The 19222-nt window shown below is 44.7% G+C and overlaps 1 protein-coding gene across 1 annotated transcript in view; it reads right to left on the bottom strand.

The window, feature by feature from the left end:
- The window catches only part of LNX1 (ligand of numb-protein X 1), a 110043-nt gene extending 92795 nt beyond the window's left edge, over window positions 1-17248 (bottom strand). The window contains exons 1-2 of the mRNA XM_008140311.3: window positions 17136-17248; window positions 189-674 (exon numbers count right to left, since the gene is read on the bottom strand). Coding sequence (XP_008138533.1) covers window positions 189-580 — 392 coding nt within the window. The 5' untranslated portion in view covers window positions 581-674; window positions 17136-17248. The remainder of the gene's footprint in view (window positions 1-188; window positions 675-17135) is intronic.
- Between the last annotated feature and the right edge of the window lie 1974 nt (window positions 17249-19222).

The following is a 19222-nucleotide window of genomic DNA, read 5'->3' as shown; positions in this document are numbered from 1 at the left end:
CCATAACACCTACCATGTTACTTATTTTGAATGAGTGAGTCCTTTCATTGGTTGCAAAAAAGAAGACAAACTAAGCTTCTCACTGAGCGACCAGGACCTGGGAGACAGCCCCGCCCACAGAAACAGGTGAGTCCCAGCTGCCCCTGGAGGGCGGGGCTTCTCAGGATCTGCCGAGGAAGAGGCCCTACCTGGTTTGGAAGTGATGCTCGAGATCACAGCGCTGCAACACCTCGGCGCAGTGCTCGGCGAACGGGCAGGTCACCGTGAGCTTGTTGAGGAGCTTGTGGACCAGGATGCTGGACTTCTTGCAGTGCTGGAGAACCAGGGGCTTGCGGTCCAGGGGGCAGAAGTCCTTACTCACCAGGAAGTTGGTGAGGCAGAGAGTGCAGTAGGTGTGTCCACAGGGAGTGTCCAGAGGGTCCAGCAAGGCTTGCAGGCAGATGTGGCATATGAGGTCATCGTCCACATCTTCTGTGTAGGTGTAGAAGTGATTTTCCTCGGGGGAGTGGACTTGGCCACACACCACACACAGGGGCTCAGGGCTGGGATCCGGGTCCTCGGCAGGGTCTGACTGGCTCATGGTTGACTGCGGGGACAGGATGACAGGAAACCAATCCAGCAAAATGATATTTCCTCGGGAGCCAATCAAGATCTTCTAGGAGCCATCCACAAACCTAAAAGGGAACAAGAGGACATCTTTGTTTTCACAGCAAATGGAAGACCCTGTGTTACAGACAGGAGACCATGCTGCCTGTAGACAGAGAACCAGCCTCTGATGCAGAAGGCCAGCGATGAGTGACAGGACCGTGGGGAAACCACTTTGCCTCACTATGCCTCAGTTTAACCATCTTTCCAGAGGGAATAATGTTTACCTTTAACCTTCTCATGGTTAAAATCATTTGGGTACTATCTGAATAGGCATTACTGCACGGTATGTAGAAAGTGCTCAATAAATATTCGTTAGTATTCTTGCATGTATTGCTATCGAATTCATTTTATCTACAGTTTAGCTCAATTGGCCTAGAAACTGAAATCTATCACTCCTATAAGGGGTCTTTTGGCTTTGTTCTAAGAGTACTCTTTTATTCAAATATATATATATATTTCAAACCAGTAGAATACTATCATATTATGTCTTTTCCTTTGGTATAGGAATCCAAAATAATGGAGTTATCAATGTACCTATTAAAATCTATGAAGTCTCTTGGAAAATCAGTCAATAAATATTTATTTTTTATTTTTATTTATTGATTTTAGAGACTGAGAGAGGAAGGGAGAGGGAGAGGGAGAGGGAGAGGGAGAGAGAGAAGAGAGAGAGAGAGAGAAGCATTGATTTGTTGTTCTCCTTATTTATGCATTCATTGGTTGATTCTTATATGTGCCCTGACAGGGGATGGAACCTACAACCTTGGCATATCAGGACGATGCTCTAACCAAGGGAACTACCCGGCCAGGGCAATAAATAATATTTCTGGCACCACTTCTGATCTAGGGAGTGAGTTGGGTATAGAGACCTTACAGAGATCTTTAAAGGCTATGTCCCTGCTCTCATGGAGTCTCCAGTCCAGGAGAGTGGGCATGAGCACAACTCGTTAGCAGCCCAGGTAAGCGGTGCAAACAGAGGTATGCGCCAGAGAATCTGGGTCAGCTCTCAAGACGATTAGGAATCCCATACCCACACTACCCCCCAACTCAACTTTGTTCTTTTCTGAAAGTAAACGAAAAGACTTAAAGCGTTTCACAAGAACATCAAGACACACGAATAACCCAACAGGAAATTAGCCACATTTGGAAATAGCATGCAGTCATAAATTGTGTTATATCTTTTTTCTTATCCAAATAAAGTCCAAGGCTGTTTGTACAAACATCGCCTTATCTCAAAAAGAAAATATACTGACTTCAAACTTCCATTGGGTCAGCTTCGTGTTTATATTTCTGGGCTGTGCTAATATGCCAGGAAGAACACTCTGGTCAGGAGGTTGAAGTAAAACACCCCAGAATGTGAAAACATTTAGGAATCATAGCATTTTCTTTAGCATCAGAAGGGACTACAGAAGGCTAAGGTAGAGGGTGCTGGAGAAAATGAAGTTGTTTCTACTCAAATTTTACGGAAATCTACCCAATTGCAATTTGTCATCAAGGCTGCTAGAAGGTTCTAGAACCACACAGGGAAAAATTTAAATGGCATGAGAAACAGTTGAAAGATAAACATAAAAATGGAAATGGGCCACCCAAAAGATTATCCTCTACCACAGAAAAAATAAGGTTCACATATTTTGAACTAAAGCTCTAGAGTTTGACATGCTTGCTCTAGATCTTTTAAAAGTCTCTCTGTAAGAATTTGGTCAAATACTCTCTCACAGGTTTTGGCCCATCTGTTCTTTTTCACGGGCTGTACCAGAAAATGACAGGAATGTCGCTCTGGTTGTACCACTGAAAAGACAGCCTCACATTCCGGGCCATTCCCTCTTTGGTGAGAGGTAGAGCAGGCCGGGTTTTTGGATTTCACACTATGCTCTGGGAGGTGTCAGATGCCTTAGCATCTTCGCCCCGCCCAGTCTCAGCTCCACTTGGTTGCTTTGACCCATCAGCTTACTTATAATATTCTGTTTGAAGAACACTGGTTTAAAAACAAACAAACAAACAAACAACCACAGGACTAGGTACTTAAATTCCCTTCCAGAAATAGAGTTCTGTGATTCTGTGCTGATAAATTGGAGGTGTTTTGTATTGTTTTAAGTGATTAGCTCTTTGGGAAAATCCCTTTTTCCCCTTTGTTTTCTAGCAGTTTTTTTTGAGCTTGACCTGTGCCAGGCACTGTGCTAGGGGCCTGACATATTATGCTATGTAATCCTCACAAATCCCCAGGGTCTTTTGTTTGCTTTTCATTTAATAGATAAGGAAACTGAAGAGTAACATGTAAGTAACTTGCTAGCCACACAAAAAGAGAAACAAAACCCAGAAGGGACTGCTGACTTCAGTTTCTGCATCAATTTTGCTGCTTGTCTCCCAGGATCTTTCCTGATTATGACTAGTCAGAATCCCAATAACATAACTAACCAAATACAAGAGCTGTGGGAAATTAGAAGTGTTAAAATCTCATTATGTTCCATTGCAAGTAGGTTTCTCCAAGCTCTCTGAATCAAAAGTGTACTTGACTTTATTGAGGGCTAAAATGCCTGAGATAGAATTAATGGTATGGGGCAAGCAAAAATAGAAGGTTTTAGACCCAACTCCAACCTACCTTCCTTCCTTCCTTCCTCCCTCCCTCTTTTCCCCCCCTTTCCCTCTTTCTCTCCCTCTCCCTCTCCCTCTGAGAGCAATTCGAATTCCCTGGCACTTAAGCATGTGCATAAACCAGATTCTTCATATACTATTAATGTAAACACTGCTGTATATATTTTCTAACTTTGCTTTAGACTAAATAAAGCCTATAAGAATAAACACAGATTATGAGAGAACTGACTGAACAAGCAGTTTTGGCTCTAAAGAAAGAACTAGTGAGACTTTAAAAAATATGATTAAGAACATTTACCTGACATTTCTTATTTCCACTTTACGTGTTATAAACATGTATGATCTATCATGCTTTTAGACATAGATGTGCCTCGCTGCTGGACTGAGAAGAAATGATAAAAAATCATTAAGTCTTAAACAGGAAACTATTTTCTTCCCCCCAAATGAACGAGAGGACCTGTCAGCTTTGGGCTCCTTTATGTGTCAGCCTTCAGCACTTCAGGCCTGGCAGAGGGAGAGAAAGCTGTGATATGGCTTCTTTCTTTTTCTTTCTTTTTTTTTACAGTTGGAGAAAGAGCACAGAAGTGGATTCCCTCCTTGGGTGTGCATATGGGGGTTGGGAGAGGTACAACCCTACTCTGGCTTAGGAACCATTTTTTTCTCCTCCACCTCTGATTTGGGGTAGACTAAAAGCCTGAGGTTTTTAGAGATGTGTGGCTCAGTGGTTGAACCAGGAGGTCAGGGTTCGATTCCTGATCAGGGCACATGCCTGGGTTGCAGGCTCCATCCCCAGCCGGGGGCGTGCAGGAGGCAACTGATCAGTGATTCTCTGTCATTATTGATGTTTCTATCTTTCTCTCCCTCTCTCTTCCTCTTTTAAATAAGTAAAAATATATTTTTAAAAACCAGTTGGAAAAATAAAACAGCCTTTGGAGTACAGCCTGTTTGGAGGTAGAAAAATTTTTTCAGGAGATGAGTTCCCAGAACAATGGAGTCCCTGGTGTGCTATGGTCCCTCTAACTCTCCTTTAAATGCACACTAGCATTACAGACAATGCTTATCTGATGAAGTCACCAGAGTAAACCAGATACTCACTAGAAAGGCTATGGAGAAACTTATCGTTTGGCATGCTGCACTGACAATTTCATATTTCCTCCTCCTAAAAGGACAAAATGTACCTCTACAGCATCCTTTCAATAGCTGCACGAGTCATGGTTTTCCAACAATACTAATGGGACATCATATTATGAAAAAGAATCCATCCTAAACAACCCAAGTGCCCATCAATAGACAAGTGGATAAAAAAAAAACCACCTGTGGTATGTATATACAATGGAATATTACTTTGGAAATAAAAAAGAATGAAATCTTACCCTTTGTGACAGTATGGATGGACCTAGTATGTATTATGCTAAGTGAAATAAATCAGACAGAGAAAGACAAATACCATATTATTTTACTTACATATGGAATCTAAAGAACAAAATAAATGAATAAACCAAAAAGAAACAGACTCATAAACACAGAAAACAGACTGATGGTCTGAGGGGAGGGGGTTGGGGGACTGGGAGAAAGAGATGAAGGGACTGACAAACAAGGCGGATAGTTACCATAGAGTCCTGGGGATGCAAAGTGCAGCATCGGGAATGTAGTCAATAATATTATGGTAACTACCATTTGGTATGTGTGGTGCCAGGAGGGTACTGGAACTATCGGGAGGATCACTTTGGAAAGTATGTGATTGTCTAACCACTATGCTCTGTACCGGAAAGCAATACAAAATAATATTAAAAGTAAACTGTAATTGAAAAACTTAAAAAAGGAAGGAAAAAAAAAAAAAAGAATCCATCCTTATAGTCAAAGGGCATCTTGTCCTGCATTGGTACTTTAATCTCGATGAAACCTTGTAGCCATTGACCCTACAGGTTGAACGGGGGCTTTGAGAGATGGTCCTTAAATGCAACAGGTCTTTTTTCCTTTATAAAACAGAACATTCTGCCTCTGGAAAGCATTAACTACAAGAGAGGGCGAGTCCATATATTGAGCAAAAATTTGCCTCTCTAGAACTTACCCAGCCCTCCATAGGTGCCAGCATTATCCTAGGAGCTATTTAGAATATGTATCGCTCATTAAGGTAAGCCCCCTAATTATTTGAAGACAGAACCCACGTTCTCCCCCAGGTTCAGCAGCCGTAGGTTCACCTGGCATTCCTTCAGGTTTCAAGCCTCTAGAAGCCCATCCACTCTCCTCTGCAAGCTCCCTGATCTATCAGTGTCCCTCCTACAATGTGTGGGGAGAATGAACCCCAAACTCCAGGACAGAGTAAAGTGGGACTAATCACTCCCAGAGCCAAAGACTGTATCTGTTTTCTTGGGGGTGGTGGCAGACTGAGCAGGAGACTCTGCCCTGAGGGAAAGCTATTAGCAATTCTTGGCTGCAGAGAGGATAGAAAAATCAAGGTTAAGCAAGTAGAAAACTAGGGCTCTTACAAGCAAAACCAAGGGCTATGAACACCATTTAGAAAAATGCAAAGATATTTAGTGGCTTTGGGTGGATTTATGTAAACAGAAGAAAATCCTCATTGGCCAAACAGTTCCATGTTAGAATCCCTAGTGTACAACCTGATCCTCAGAACAAATGGTATTTGGGGAATCTGGGGCTTTCCATTTGTTTGTAAGCACTCCTTTATTTTGATAAATCGTGTTGTCCTAAAATTCACCAACACAATAAATAACATAAGAGAAATGGAAACCATTTAAACAAATGGCAAGTCAGAGATACTTTCTCCTACCCAGAGCACAAACACTGATTAATGTTCACTGAAATTCATGAAAAAGTTAAACTAGTGGCAGGCCAAGAGCAGCTAATGAAGGGGCCACGGAATGAACTGGAAGCCCTGCAGCTCCTTTTCCCTCCCCTTCCCAACCTGTCCCCTCCCCCCTCACCCCCCCCCCCGCCGCCCCCAAGAAGATGCACAAGTGCCTGAGAAGGAAAGTGTTCGAGGGGACTAGTCACCTTGGACTTCTCCCCTCACCCAGGGGAGGGGCATCTACTCGAAAGCCATGCCTATGGGACACTCCTGCTTGGCCTACGACAAACATGTTCACAAAAATCCTCTGAAGACATTTCTAAATAACAGATACATTTTCCCCACTCGTGCTGTGCTGATTCATGTTGCGGCCTGAGGCAAAAGGAAAAGTGTGTCTCCTGATGTATATGGTTTTGTGTATTTTTTCATGGTTTCATTAAGGGAGTGGAAAAATTTGGGAAACGTGAAATATAAGCATATTAAAAAATCACAATATCATTTTAAGTTTAAATACTTTATTTACAGAAAAAGCAGAATTTTAAGAAATAGTTTCACTTTCCTGGCTTTAAAGGAAGTAATCTCAAGGATATTTTCAAAAACTATCTCTTATCTTATTTTGAATTGAGGACATTGACAATATCTCCTGACTGATAATCTTCAATAATTTTTAAGTAACTTTAGCTTTCTGATCCTGTCTTTATTTCAATACAGTTTGATCTTTTGTTCACCATGGATATTTTTGCACTAATTTTGATTTTTTAAAATAATCATTACAATATTACTTATTGTGATTACTGAGATTTTTGGTGCCGTTCAATTTTGTTCAGTTTTGCACAGGAAGGTGAGTTCCTCATTTGCCTCACCTTGATCATGACCCTGCTGCTAATATTTCTGGAACCCCAGTAGAGAGAGTGGGGTTGTCAAGACTGTGGTTTGAATGCGACTCTGCTACCAACCACCTCTCTGGGCCTCAATATTTCCCTCTAACCTAACCTGGTTCCCAGCCACACAACGCAAAACCGGAGAGATACAACCTTGTCACAGGTGTGCCGCTAAATTTTAACCAAGGTCTTGTTTGATTGTTGCTCCAGCTGGTTATTATATTTATTAGAGACGCCAAGAAAGCAGTTTGCTTAAGGATTCATGAGGCAAGAGGAAGAAAAGAAAGAACTTGCCTCAAATAAGTGTAATCTAAAGCCAGGTCCCCTCAAAGTTCACAAATGATTGGCTCCTGAAAGAGCTCTGTTTTGTGAGTGTATAAGGAAGTCCAGTCAAGTGGTGGAAAAGTTCTCTCTGGCAAGGACAGTGACGTTTTAGAAGCTATGTGGGTCTCTACCCTACTGTATTTGTGTTGGCTTCACAATTTTTGCTGGCTTTCTTAATGTTGTTGGAAATCTTTTAATCCCTTCAACCAAACCTAATGTTTTACAGCATGTCTCAAACACAGAAAGTCTAAGAACCCCTGAACCAAATGATCTCCAAGGTAATTGTTTGCTGCAAGAAACTGAACTTGATGTTTTTTTATTGTTGATGACGATGCTTTAAAACGTGAATGAAGCTATGTGGGGTGGAATAGCTGCAGTTCGGTTTCAAGCTGGTCATTGGGGCCACCCCTCAGGGCAGAGATCACAATCTCAGTCAGAAGCTCCATCCTGAAAACCAGAAGCACACCAAGGAGGAACAGAGCGGCCCAGTTCCACTACCTTGGCGGCCTTGCCCCTCTTTCTAAAATAAGTACCCAGCAGGCATGGCTGCCTAACCACTGCCCTGGCCCTGGCTGGAACTCCTAAGTTGGATTATGGGGAGGAAAGTAATTGCCAAAATTAGAGCAAACTCTATCTTCTATTAAACAAAATACATTTACAATTACATTTTAGAATATGGATAAATGTGTCAATCATCAATATCAACTAGGTACAATAAATGTTTAAAATAAGTATCGGTTGTGAGCTAATGTACATAAGAGGCTGGACAAATGGACTATTCCTTAGCTTAGAGACACATCTGTAATAGGAAGGAATTAGGGGCTTTAGTGATCTGAATAAAAAGTCATACATGGGATAAACAATGTTCTTGAACCAAGAGCCTGAGTAGGAAGCAGGAGTCCGGGGGGTAGGGTGACATGGGGTGGTGCCATATACTTTGCCGAGGAAAAGGAGAGGGAGCAGAGGGATGGCAGGTGCTTATGGGCTGTTGCAAAGGTCAGGGTTAGCTCTACTCCTAATTAAGATCTAAATCTATGGTCTCCAAGAGGGAGTAGGCAATTCATTCATGCAATCTGTGAATGACACTAGCCTGCATAGCATTGCCAACACTAGAAAGGACAGAAAAAAACATATAAACGACCTTTAAAGAGGTCAAAATATGGCCAGGATATTGGAGGAGAATTGAACTGAAAGAAGGCAAGGAAATACCTCTGAAGTCAATAGCGGAAAGCATAGATATTCAGAAAGTGGGGGAAAACTAGGGAGGTAGTTATGTGAGAAGAGTCCCAAGTACTAGTAGCTGGTCAATTAGATGCAAGTTGAAGAAGCCAGGGCAGGTCTTCACCAGCTGGTTAGAGAGGAGCTTTGCCTTCCCTGACAGGTTTTATTGACTTTCCCCTGGGGCGTGATGGCACACCTTGCATACTTGGGTTTGCCTGTAAGAACTCTGTCCCAGAAAAGATGTCCTCCCATTTCCTGGTCTATCGGCATGGTCAAATAGAGCTGGCCCTCTACCGACAACTAAAATGAAGGCCCAGTACTTTGCACTGACCTAGGGCACACAGTTGTCACAGGAACCTGGGAAGGCTGATGTCAGAGGAGAAGCAGGGTGTTCTTCCACCCAAAGCTAAAAGAACGATCTGAGGAAGTGCTTATGGCGTTCGTTTGTTTTTAAACAGATCATCTTTTATGGAGAGAAGAACAAGATGAAGATATTTGCACTGTCAACATTTTTTGTCTGTGTTTCAATTCTACAGGTATTCATTGATCACCTATCACCTGCCGGCACTGGTCTTAAATTCTGTGAGTGTTCCCACAGGGAATTCAATTCATCTTCAATGAATTTAAGCCTAATTAGGAAAATAGAGCATACATATAGAAAAAAAAAAGTTAAAATATTGCAAGAGGATACAAAGTAAGTATGGAATGAGTATGGTCTTCTGAAATAAGAGCCAAAGACAAGGTTGGAGGGAAAGGGATGAGAGAGCAGTGGAGTGTGGCCCAGAACAGTCAAGGAAAGTTCATGGAATAGATGGTCCTCTGAAAAGATGGAGAAAGATAGATGGGATTTGGGCACGTGGGAAGAAATCCAGGTTTGGGGAAAGAACCTGAGCAAATTTCTCAATCAAGGAAGAGGAACACACACAGTGGTGTTTGTTGTTCCCACGTGATAGTCTGTAATTGATATTTTAAAATGATTTATTTAGAAGTCACAAGAGTTTCAGTTGGGTAAGGATCTTAGATTCTCACCAAGTGCAGGAATCCTCTTTGCAGCATCCCTGAGGGATGACCTAGCAGCTTCTGCTTGAAACACCTCAAGTGATGGGGAGCTCATCAGTTTGCCAATAGCTGTGACCTTTGGCCTTTGTCCTGCCTTTCAGTGTAACAAAGATCACATTCGCTCACTTAAAACACGACAGCCTCCCCTCCCCCAAATTAAAGACACCGTTGGTGGTGGTTTCTCTCTTTTTTTTTTTCTTTTTGTCTCTGATTGTTCCAGTTGCCTGTCTTCCTGGGTATTCCAGGTGTTACTAAATGGTCCTTTCAAAACAGGGCACCTGGAAGTGAACACTTATCTAGTTGTGGATTAATGGGCTCAAGATTCTGTGGAATAATCACTAATCCCGTTCTTAACCAGGACTGTGTATTAAAGCAACCTAAGGTGGCCTTTACTGATTTGCTTTTGTAGATACACCATACTGTTGACTGCAATACTCAGTAGGTTGTTAGAACATAAAGCACTACTGTGCCTTGAACATAGAAATAAATAATGGTAGTGGCAAAGGCTGCCTATATTTTTTATTTTCTTTATTGATTAAGGTATTACATATGTGTCCTTATCCCCCCATTGCCCCTCCCACCCCGCTGCTCATGCCCTCACCCCCCCTAGTGTCTATGTCCATTGGTTATACTTATATGCATGCATACAAGTCCTTTGGTTGATCTCTCCCTGTTCCCCCCAACCTCCCCTGCCTTCCCTCTGAGGTTTGATCCATGTTTCTCTATCTATGGATCTGTTTTTGTTCATCAGTTTGTATTGTTCATTATATTCCACAAATCAGTGAGATCATGTGATATTTATCTTTCTCCAACTGACTTATTTAGCTTAGCATAATGCTCTCCAGGTCCATCCATGCTGCTGCAAATGGTAGGAGTTCCTTCCTTTTAACAGCAAGAGCTGCCTATATTTTCTCCAATATTTTAGTGTCCAAGTGAACAAGGAATCTCTCCATAAGTAGTGGGAGGGGCCTGTGTGTATGCATGTCAATCCAGGTATGTAGGAAGTAGAATGATGGCTCCCCTCCCCAAAGATATATCCATGTCCCAAGCCCCAGAACCTGTGAATGTGACCTTATTAGAAAAATAGTCTTTGAAGAGGTAATTAAGGATTTTGAGAAGAGATCATCCTGGATTATCTGTTTTACCCTAAATCCAATGACAAGTGTCTTTCTAAGAGACAGAAGAAGAGAAGACACAGATGAGAGGAGAAGGTGGTGTGAAGGCAGGTTGGAGGTATACAGCCACAGCGAGGGAGCACCTGGAGGCACCGGAAGCTGGAAGAGGCGAGGAAGGATTCTCTTCTGGAGCCTTCGGAGGAAGTAAGGCCCTGCCAACACCGTGATTTCTGGCCTCCAGGGCTGTGAGAATACAGCTGTGTTGTTCTAAGCCACCAAGCTTATGGTAATTTGTTGCAACATCCCTAGGAAAATAACACAGGGGCTATGGATTTCCAGGGGAATCCCCCAGAAGTGGGGTGAACATTCCCAGTGAGGCACTCCAGCACTTCTCCACACGGCTCAGGAATCCAGAAGGATGTTGGGGTGGCAGCTGCTTAGGCTGCTACATACTTAGGGATAGCAGTTTTGGCAGTATAAAAATGTAGTAATTTCCTTTTAATCCATTCCTAAGTTAGAATACAGATATCTTCAAGGATAACTGTTAAACCACATTTGCAAGGGCCCCAAGCGGAAAAGAGGCCACAGGTAGAATGGCTGAGGGTGTGTGTATTGTTGAAGACATATTACAAGCATAACAATAGTACTTAATGAGGACTATGAAAACATTAGGTGACTCATGTATTCTGGGAGTGGGCAGGAGCCTAAACATGCAGCGTTCTATTCAAAAAAGGCCACGTGACTGACCCAGCATCATCAACAAGTTATGCAAATCATCTCAACAGATAGCAATGGCATTTTTAGACTGCACCATCATGCATGTGCTGTTGCCATGCACGGTGCCAAGAGGCCATTAAAGAGAATTCCTGGAGAGCTTCCACTCTGCTGTTGGTGGACTCTTTGGTGTCCCTGTGACAAATGCATCAAACACAAGAAGCAAATAAGAGTCACTGGGAAATAATGGTGGAATTTAAGTCCATGCATTCCAAGTCACAAGTGAGCTATATAGGAAAAATGGCCCTGGTTAATTGGGACAGAATTCCTGCCACTGGTAGAAGTGTACTAGTCAGTCTATCATGTCAAGACAGGTGACTTCCTAGAGCAGGGGGTGCGGGTTTTCTAGAAAAGCAGAGGGTGAAGGGCAGGGGTGAAGAGAATTGGAATAAAGAGATTCTAATAAAAATGGCAAATTTCTTGTCAAACCTCTACTTGAAGCTGGAGTCCATTCTCCCCCCTTCTTTTTAGAATATAATGTAAAATAAAATAATAATCATTACTATTTAATAAGCAGTTCATTAGGAACCAGATACCGTGCTAGGTATTTTACATGTATTTTCTCATTTAATCTTTAAAATGATCCTATGAGATCAGTGATAGAATCTTTATTTACAGAAGAGTGTGTGTGCTGCTAAAGAAACACAAATCCTCTGTGGGTTTCATTCATTCACTCATTCAGCAAACACATACCAAGTGCTAAATATAGCAAAAAACACTCATCTTCAGTGACAGGGAACTCAGTTCCTCAAAGGCAACCTACAGATTTGGGGACAACTCTAATTCTTAGAAAATCCTTCCTTATTGTTGATCTGAACTGTGTCTCTGGGTAAGTAAACAATAAGTCACTGGGTGTCCTCGAGTCACTTAGAACAAAATGAGATACGAGGAAATGGTGAATGTAAGAGGTTTACAGGAGGCAACCAACATTTGCTGTTTCTGATTTCAGTTCAGTGACGTGTTTTTTCTTAGAAACTTGCATGGTTTTCATGTTAACTCTTACTCTTTGGGCATAGTAAAGAGTTAAATCCCACTGGCCTAGAAGAGTGATATAGTCTTCCTACCAAATAGTTTTCAGAAGCCCTCAATACTTTGGACACACTGTCAGAGGACAATAAATTTGCCACCCACATGAGAGTGAGACTGTGATGTGGGCACATAAATATCAGGAATAGTTGTAACCACCGGAAGTCTGTGATACTATGGCAGTGAGGAGCCTCCCTCATAGTCCTCTCTTGGCAGCATCTTACTGAATGGCCTTGTAAGTGGTCAGGATCCTTGCAGACCTGATTTTCTCCACTCTAAGAGAGGAATTCAAATCTAAAAAGGAGCCAGGAAGCCAGGAATTACTACTCCAAAAGAATCCACTGTTTGTTTATATCACAGAGTCCTCCTGCCCACAGTTCTGCACACACCAGGCATGGCACTGGCAGCTCCCCTGCCCTGGAACTCCAACATAAACAAGATAATCTTTATTAACAGGTTTTCCTTCTTGGCCTTTGGGGACCTTTTGGGAAATCTGTTTTGCTGAGTCTTTGCCCCTCAACGTACTACTGTTTCTATCATTATTTTATCCAGACTAAGCATGACCTAAGATGCCTAACTCTAACCAATAGAAAAAATGTTTTCTATAATAATCTATACTAATAAAAGGGTAATATGCTAATTAGACCAGACATCTTCCAGATGACTTTCTGGATGTCCTTCCAGACAAAGCCATGGTGGCGGGGCTGAGACAGAGGCGGTTAGGGGCAATCAGGCCAGCAGGGGAGAGCAGTTAGGGGGATGAGGCCGGCAGGGGAGAGCAGTTAGGGGGATCAGACCAGCAGGGGAGAGCAGTTAGGGGGATGAGGCCGGCAGGAGAGAGCAGTTAGGGGGATGAGGCCAGAAGGGGAGAGCTATTGGGGGATGAGGCCGGCAGGGGAGAGCAGTTAGGGGGATGAGGCCAGAAGGGGAGAGCTATTGGGGGATGAGGCTGGCAGGGGAGAGCAGTTAGGGGGATGAGGCCGGCAGGGGAGAGCAGTTAGGAGGATGAGGCCAGAAGGGGAGAGCTGTTGGGGGATCAGCCCAGCAGGGGAGAGCAGTTAGGGGGATGAGGCTGGCAGGGGAGAGCAGTTAGAGGGATGAGGCTGGCAGGCAGGTGAACGGTTAGGAGCCAGCAGTCCTGGATTGCGAGTTGGATATCCCCCGAGGGGTCCTGGATTGGAGAGGGTGCAGGTCGGGCTGAGGGATTTCCCCCTCCCCCATGCACGAATTTCATGCACCGGGCCTCTAGTATATAATAATAGTTAAGATGTATTGAGCACTTACTATATACTTGACATTTACATAAAATCATTTCAATTATTCCTCACAAAAGCACTGGGTTTGGTACCTATTCCATTTTCCAGATGATGAACCTGAGACAAAGAGATACTAAGAAACTTATTTAGCTTAGTAATTTACATGGCAGAACCAGCCTCGAATCCAGATTTGTGTGATTCTACCCACTATGCTTTCCTTTCAAGAAATTTATACTAGTAATAGCTATCAGTATGCCAGGTACTACTCCAAGAACTTCACATATTTTAACTCATTTCATCTTCACAATAGCTGTTTTATAGCTGGCGTAAAGAGGGGTTAAATAGTCTATCCCAGGTCACATAGCTAGTACGTGGTAGAGCTGGGTTTTGAACCCAGGCAGACTGATGCCAGAGACCAGGCCATTATTCTAAAGCAGTGCCACTATTCCACCTAGAAATGAATAAGATTACTATGTCCTAGTGAGGCATTGCCCACCCCTCAGCTGTCAGTCTGAACTCTGCCCCCCCGCCCCGAGCTGTGCAGCCATGTAGCTTCTGTGAGAGGACAGTGGTGGTTTGTGAAGTACACCATTTCAGCATCCCTCTCTTAGGAAAAGGCAGACAAAGAAGCTGATGGGCAGGGAGGTTGAGGTTCTTCTCCAGGGTCCCCTAAGCAAGCTAGTAATAGGCTCAAGGTTATAAAACCCTGTCCTCAATCAACTAGGCTGTTACCTTGCTCTTGAATGATGAAATCTTGCCTTAACTTTTCAGGATAGGGTGAGACCTACAGAAGGTCCCAGGGACCTGGGAACACACCTGTTTTTATGCAATGACTCAAGGTCATCGAAAGGCAGGGGATATTCCATGAGGGGGACAATCCTATCCAGAGGATTCACACGTTCCCCTTTCACAGGGCAGTGCAGGCTCCAAACCAGCGGCCTCCTCTCCCAGTGACTGGGCAGGCAGCTCACCCAGACTGCAGCGACGGGTGTTTGCCTACTAGTCTGGAGGAGATTAAGCACCCACCCCATCTGCCGTGGAAATAGCACAGCTGAAAGCAGAAAGGGCAGCCTGCAAGTCCCATCACAGCCAACGCAAGAGGATACATCCCCCGAAGACCTGTGGGGACCGCATTTTATCGGTCTGTCATGGGATGAGAGCCCTGAGCTGGGGAAGGTGGGGGGACAGCAGTGGCCTGCGAGGCTGGCAGAGACCAGTCTGCCTGGCTGTTTAATGACACAGTTTACGCATTCTCCTGGCTGTTTTCTTTCTCTGATCTGTTAACATCGACGTTAATTACTTACAATTAATAACCATAACCCTGTTTTCTTTCTCTGATCTGTTAACATTGATGTTAATTACTTACAATTAATAACCATAACAAGAACGATCAGGGTTCCTAACAATTGTAAGCACAAGGGATCTTTTGTCTCCATAGGGTCAGACAATCTCCTTCGAACAACCCAACCCGGAAGACGCCTTCAAGGAGGAGGGACCTGCCTTCACCTGGCTCCCACCTAGCACAGACCTTGCCGCTCGGCGCTCCACGTTGCCTCATTTACTTCTGACGACTACATTATCATCATAGGGATTATTACCCCCCGTTTTACTGAAGAAGAGACTGGGGGTCAGAGAAGTTAAGGAACTTGCTCAGGGATGTGAGCGGAAGAGACTGTACATTTTTTCAGTCAGGCCCCATTGCCACATGCACCAAGGGATGGACTTACCACAGGCAGGAGCCACGGTGGCCCTTCCCACCCCTCTGGGCAATACTTCCGTGCCAGTTCTCCAAGAGACCTACTGCATTCTAAGTAACCTGACCCTGGATCCTAGTCTCTGTCATTGTTTCCTTTTTATATCCGGGGACCTGGTAGCCACAGCTTTGTTCCTTTGGTAGATGGAGGCACCGACACGTAGTGATGAAATGATTTGTTCAATCATAAATTAATTACTGTGCAAAGAACCAAGAACCATGGTAATCTTGGGGGAGAGGTTTGTGACTTTAAAGACATGTTTTATCCAGAAGATTCGGGATCCACGAGATTTTTTCCTCCTCTGTCAAAACTCTGGAGAACACCAGCAAGGGACAAGCAGAGGCCACCACCCAACGCACTGGCTCAGGGGACGAGAACAGACACAAAGGTCAGAAAGAACAATCCACGCCTCCAAGGAATAAGAGGGAAATTGGCAACCAGCACAGGACGGATTCTCAGTGGCGAGAAGCAACTGAGACAAAAACAAAACAAAACAAAAAAAACAAAACAAAACAAAACAAACTTCTCATCTTGTTTCAATTTATACTTTTGAAGAACTGACATGCACTTTGAGTTTCTGGGTGGCTGAAGAGGAGCCTAATTCCCCACCGGTTATTCTTTTGCAAACATATTTGCTAACCGAAATCTCAGAAAAATAGCCAATGAATGAAATGCCTCCCTAGCAGGTGGACTTCTCTCCCAAGTTTCCAGCTCATCCCCGGAGGGAACTGTGTTGGGAGGTGGTTGCTTTCCTTCTCTAACCACTGTCCAGTGCAGCCAGTGGACTGTGGGGAACAGAAGTGGTAACGGCTGTGTGCTCAGGACTAGGGAAACCAAAATGGATCCTAGAGGTAACATTACTTGTAAAAAAGTCAGGTCCCCGCAGAACAATCTCCCCAGTATATTTGCGACTAAAAGAGAGAAAGAGAAAAAGTGGACGAGTGCCAGAAAATTAAATGTCAGACCTGAAGTTGCATTCCTGTAAGCAAAGAGGAACTAGTCTTTACTTTAACCGAAGTGAAGGGTCAACGGGCAGCCAGTCCTGAGGTGAATGTAAACAATTCCAACCAGATAGCAAAGTGGTTTTAAAAAGGGTGTTTAGCGAAGAACAAAGAAAGCAGTAGACTTTTTTCAAAAGAGAAGTAGAGGAGCAGAAGGCGTCTGAGTGGGGAACAGAATTTACCTGTTTGCGAAAAAATTTCAGCGAGGTGGGGGGGGAGCAATTAAGGACCGTTGAGCAGGTTTCGGTTGAAATTGCCTCTGGTGTGATGAATGCAGAAAGTACGGCAAACTAAAGCAAATACAGCCCTTCTGAATTCAGCGGGCGCTGGCCTCCCAACCCCCATTAGACTGGCTGCATTGGTCTGTACCTTTGAGTTAAGTTTCAAAAGTCTCTATTCCATTCCAGGGTTAAAAAAAAAAAATCAGATCAACTTCCCAGACAAGCAGAGGCTGGATTAATGATTAAGAGAAGCAAAAAGGATTAAATATCTGGTCTGGGAGGACTTGCCTGTGCAACCCAAATGGCAAAGGCATCCCTCAGCGCTTCTCTCTCAAAAGGGCTTCTCCCTCTGGGACAAACACCCGGGGCTGGTAGTTTTCATTCCAACTCCTCACTCAGATCCCTTGGGGCCCGGGGTCTAGATGCCACGAGAGACAAATGGCGGGTTTCAGCTCACCTTTGTCAGTGTCCGCCCGGGCTCTCAGAGCAGCAGCCCCGCAGCTCTCGCGCTGTGCAGGTGAGTCCAGCAGCTCCCCGGGCAGCCCGAGCTGTGACCGGCCTGAGCCTCGGCGTACAGGTGCCTAGAGGAAGGAGGAGGGCATTGGCTGGTGGAGAGCAGGAAATGTGTGACATCACAGGGAGCCTCGGCAGATAAAACATTGCTGGGACCTTAGCTATTGAGACAGTCAGTAGGTCCCGCCCACCTGTCATTTACCTGAATACCTGCAAGCAGGTAGGTGGCGTCTCTGCCTGGACAAATGAATCAGTTAGAGCAATTTGCTGCCTGGAATGTACTTTCTTTCCTGAGCACAGCACGTGACCTGCCCCGTGGACAGATCTGAATTTAAACACCCGGCTGCTCCCCTGACCCCCTCCTACCAATCCCTCCCCCCTAGCTGCCTGCAGAAGAGTTAGAAAGGGAAGTTTAAACACCAAAAGGAGGAGGTAATTTATCGGGCATTAAAAAGGAAGCGTGTGAAGATGGGCTGCTGGGGAAATAGCTGAGATTCACCCCCAAACGCCCTTTTGAATGGCACTCATTTGAACCCCCAAGTACTTCTCTTTTTAAACATAGTAACAAATTGGAGGTGACATTTCAAATTCATTAAAAAACAACGCCTAACCGTGGCACTAGTCAGCAGTCTCAAACTTGAGTTTGCAAACCCTTCTCCCAGCCCCCACCCTTCCAGCATTTTAATTCCGGAGTCTGTCATCCCCACCTCAGCTCGGTGGCAGTTAGAGTCACAGGGCTACAGTTCACTGTAGGCCTGCAATTAGGAGCAATTTACATGATTCAGATTCGAATGATAGCACAGTAATGAGGCAGCGTTGTCTGCTGGTTAGAGCCAGGAGGGAGGAGTCAGAACTATTTCTGTCTGGAGCTTGGAGTGTGACCCTGGGCCAGTCACGGTGTTGCTTCAGCTTTTCCAGCAGCGAAGGCGAGGACGGTACCACCCAGCCAGCCCCGCAGCTGCGGGCTATTACCCCGCCTGTTAAACCCTTTGGCATCTTCCAGAGGATTGTAAACAACTCCCATCGCTGGATTTAAACGTTGTGTATTCCCGTGGCCCCGTCCAGCATCTCTGGACAATTTGTTCAGTCTCTGGAATGTGTTACCTGGGGAAATGGTGGGCTCTCCTTCCGCCGGGGGAAGGCCTGCTTGCTCAGAGATATTTATCCGCCCCCCACCCCCCTTAAAGAAAAGAAAGGTTGAATTCCCATTTTCCCCCTATTCTGTCTCCTTCTGTCCCTTTTCCCTCTCCCACTGATATTGGAAACCACAGCTTCTAACATTGTACTACTTCAGAGGGTTTCAGACCAGCGGGTTGGTTGATTGGTGTTGTGGTTTGGAGGAGGGGTGGAGGGAGGGTGAATGGGAAGGGGGAGGGGGAGAGGAGCGGCAAGGAGAGGGGAGGACGGAAGGTCTTGATTCGTTCCCTTGGCCTTGACATTGACTAGATGCGGGCAGTCATTCGATACCTTGTAAAACAACCAGGGAGCAAGGAGGGAAATTCTAGTCAAGGTCGCGGGGTGCGGGGCAGGCTCCGTACCTCACCTGCAGGAGAGCTGGCTCCTCTCCCAGCCATCTAGCCTCTGCAGACTGCGCAAGCTCCCTTCCCCACCTGGGAGCTGGGTGCGCTTTGCAGAGAGTCGGAAGCTTAAAATAAAAACCCCCCATTCGTGTCTTACCCAGTGGAAAGTTAGGTGGGGCTACTCCTTTATTTTTAAAAACAATTGACAGCAAAGATGAAGGCAGCAAAACCTTGTATACGCAGGTCTTTCAGGAAAAGGTACCATTCCTCCATTTGATACTGGATTAAGAAACATCAGCAAAACAAAGCCTCCTCCTTCTCTGGCAGCGTTTCCCCAGGGACAGGAGGAGGGGCGGGGGAGTCTGCCGACCTGATGAATCATCCAGAAGATTACCCTCCAGCAGCCTGCGCCACAGCCTGCCTTCCCTGTGTGTCAGTCATGCCTCACCTTTTCCCAAGGGCCCCGGGTCCTACCTGGGAGAGGAGAATCACAGACAGGCTTTTTGTTTTT

This window comes from Eptesicus fuscus, chromosome 2 (genome assembly GCF_027574615.1).
Source record: "Eptesicus fuscus isolate TK198812 chromosome 2, DD_ASM_mEF_20220401, whole genome shotgun sequence".
Classification (NCBI taxonomy): Eukaryota; Metazoa; Chordata; class Mammalia; order Chiroptera; family Vespertilionidae; genus Eptesicus; species Eptesicus fuscus.
Note: the sequence above shows the minus strand (reverse complement) of the source record. Positions and strands in the feature narration are given on the sequence as shown.